At 37.5% G+C, this 2,216-nt stretch overlaps 1 protein-coding gene across 1 annotated transcript; it reads right to left on the bottom strand.

Moving 5' to 3' along the window:
• Window positions 1-223: 223 nt before the first annotated feature.
• LOC136233014 (F-box/kelch-repeat protein At1g16250-like) lies at window positions 224-1,586 on the bottom strand. Its single transcript, XM_066022541.1, has one exon. The coding sequence runs from the start codon at window positions 1,401-1,403 to the stop codon at window positions 333-335; it is 1,071 nt and encodes a 356-aa protein (XP_065878613.1). The 5' UTR covers window positions 1,404-1,586; the 3' UTR covers window positions 224-332.
• Between the last annotated feature and the right edge of the window lie 630 nt (window positions 1,587-2,216).

Below are 2,216 nucleotides of genomic sequence, written 5' to 3'. Positions count from 1 at the left end.
CTTGTATATGTCGTATAGATTATCTCGCTTTATGATATAAAAATTAACTAATCTAATAATTAGAAAAAAAGAAAAAAAAATTGCAAACAAAATTATAATTTTTTTACATTATGATGTATCCTTATTTAGCAAAAACCTAAAGAAAATCAAGTGGATTAAAACTATAATTATACTAAACTCACACGACTTTGTTCCAAGTTTTCTTTATATAATATATACACAATCAAACAAAAAAAGTGAGCTTAATTATATTATAACACTATATTATCATTATTTTTTCTGAAAAAAAAACAAGTAATTAGTATTAAAGTTTTGTAAAATTAAGTATTTTTCTAAGAAATTTCAACAGCACAACAATGGGTACAAAGCTGTTTTTCTCCCTCTTCTTCCATCGGCTCAAAGCTCCTCCATGAATCTTTAGTTGCTGACGTGTCAAACATATGAACCATTGATACAGTCCGTGATGATTCCCCAGCCATCCGATAACCCGCCAAGAAATACAAATGGCTCCCAATCGGCGCCATAGTCAGATACAAACGTTCCAACGGCGGCCAATTATCCGAGTTGGCATCCGACGTGGATATCGGCGAATTCAGATTTCCCAAATGGGACCCATCCACAACATCCCATAGCATCCCATCATAAGCCTCGATATGCCCTTTCCACGCTTTTAGACAGTCGCCGGAGCTAAACAGCCTCCCTCCGACCGCCACGATTTGATTAGGTGGCACATCTAGCTGCCACATACCCGCCACTAGGTCCCACTTCCCTGCCTCCGTGTCGTACACCTCAGCTGAACTTCTCTCCATTCCGTACGACTTATCGGAATCTACTCCCACTGCGAATCCTCCGACGATGTAAATCTTGCCGCCGAATGTTACTCCGACGCATTTGTATCTCAACGTGCTCATCTCCGGGAGTAAACTCCACTCATCAGTGACCGGATTATAAACCTCGGCGGTTGAAGTTCCCTTCGCGTTTTCCAAATCGGATTTCCCTCCGGCGACGTAAATTTTCCCCTCCGATACAGTGCAGGCGAAATCATAACGCGGTATTTTCAACGGAGAACACTCGAACCACTCGTTTAATACGATGTCGTATCTCAAAACTTCTAATCGTACTTCAATAACTTGATCGGAATCATTCGAATTGCGACCTAATTCATCCTTCTGACATAACGATCCGCCGATTACATAAATCGATTTATTTAACGAAACCAGAGCAAAATTCTTGAGTACATGATTATCGAGGAGATTCGGAATCCGAGTTAGATAAGTCCAGGAATTGTTAGAGGGATCGAAACACTCGATCCAATTAGAGGTGCTCCGGCGACAGAAGGAAACGCATAATACATACTTTTCCGGCGGGGTGAGCGGGGGAACTGTGGAGGAGATAGCGCCCATTTTGAAATTGGTGGAGTGATTTGAAGTGGAAGAGGAATGGAGATATAGAGAAGGATTAGCGGAGATAACGAAAAGGGGGAAATTTTGTTTGGGAGCATCGACTAAGAAATGGAGATGGAAGATGGGAAGATTCTAAAAATGGAGGTGAAATCTAGGGTTTTGTTTTTTTATTATCTTGTTGAAGATTTGATCGGATGTGTAGGGTGATTTTTGGTGTGTTGTTGTTTCTTGCGGTGTCGTTTTGATGTATATGTTTCGAGCATTCTGAGATTTCGAGGTCAAATTACAAGGATGTTGGATACTTGGACTCAGGATAAACTGTTGATATTGATGAGAGTTTACAATAACATTTACATATTGTCTGTTGGAAAAAGGTTAAAATTTAGGGATAAGGTGTAAAAATACCCCTAACGTTTATCGTCAGGAACAATTTTATCTCTAATGTTTAAAATGTTGCAATTTTATGTTTAACGTTGACAGTCAATAGCAATTTTACCTCTAACGTTGTTAAGTTGAGTCAATTTTAGAAACCATTCATCAAACTATATTTTCGATCATGAATCTTGTTACATTCAACATAATATTACATCAAAAATAAAAGATTTCAAAATATCGTTTGCTACATTTAACTAATCTACTGATACATTAACTAAAGGGCAAAAAAAAAACTCCGGAAATAATCTATTTGAATGGTTATTTGTTCTAAATAATTCATCAAACTGTTTTCTCGGTAATGAATCTTGTCATTTACACTTCACATGTTAGTCATTTTATCACTCATTAGTGACAGATCATAAATATATGATTAGCCAT

Source organism: Euphorbia lathyris, chromosome 6, assembly GCF_963576675.1.
Source record: "Euphorbia lathyris chromosome 6, ddEupLath1.1, whole genome shotgun sequence".
NCBI lineage: Eukaryota > Viridiplantae > Streptophyta > Magnoliopsida > Malpighiales > Euphorbiaceae > Euphorbia > Euphorbia lathyris.
The sequence above is the reverse complement of the archived record's forward strand: the minus strand, read 5'-3'. Positions and strand labels throughout refer to the sequence as shown.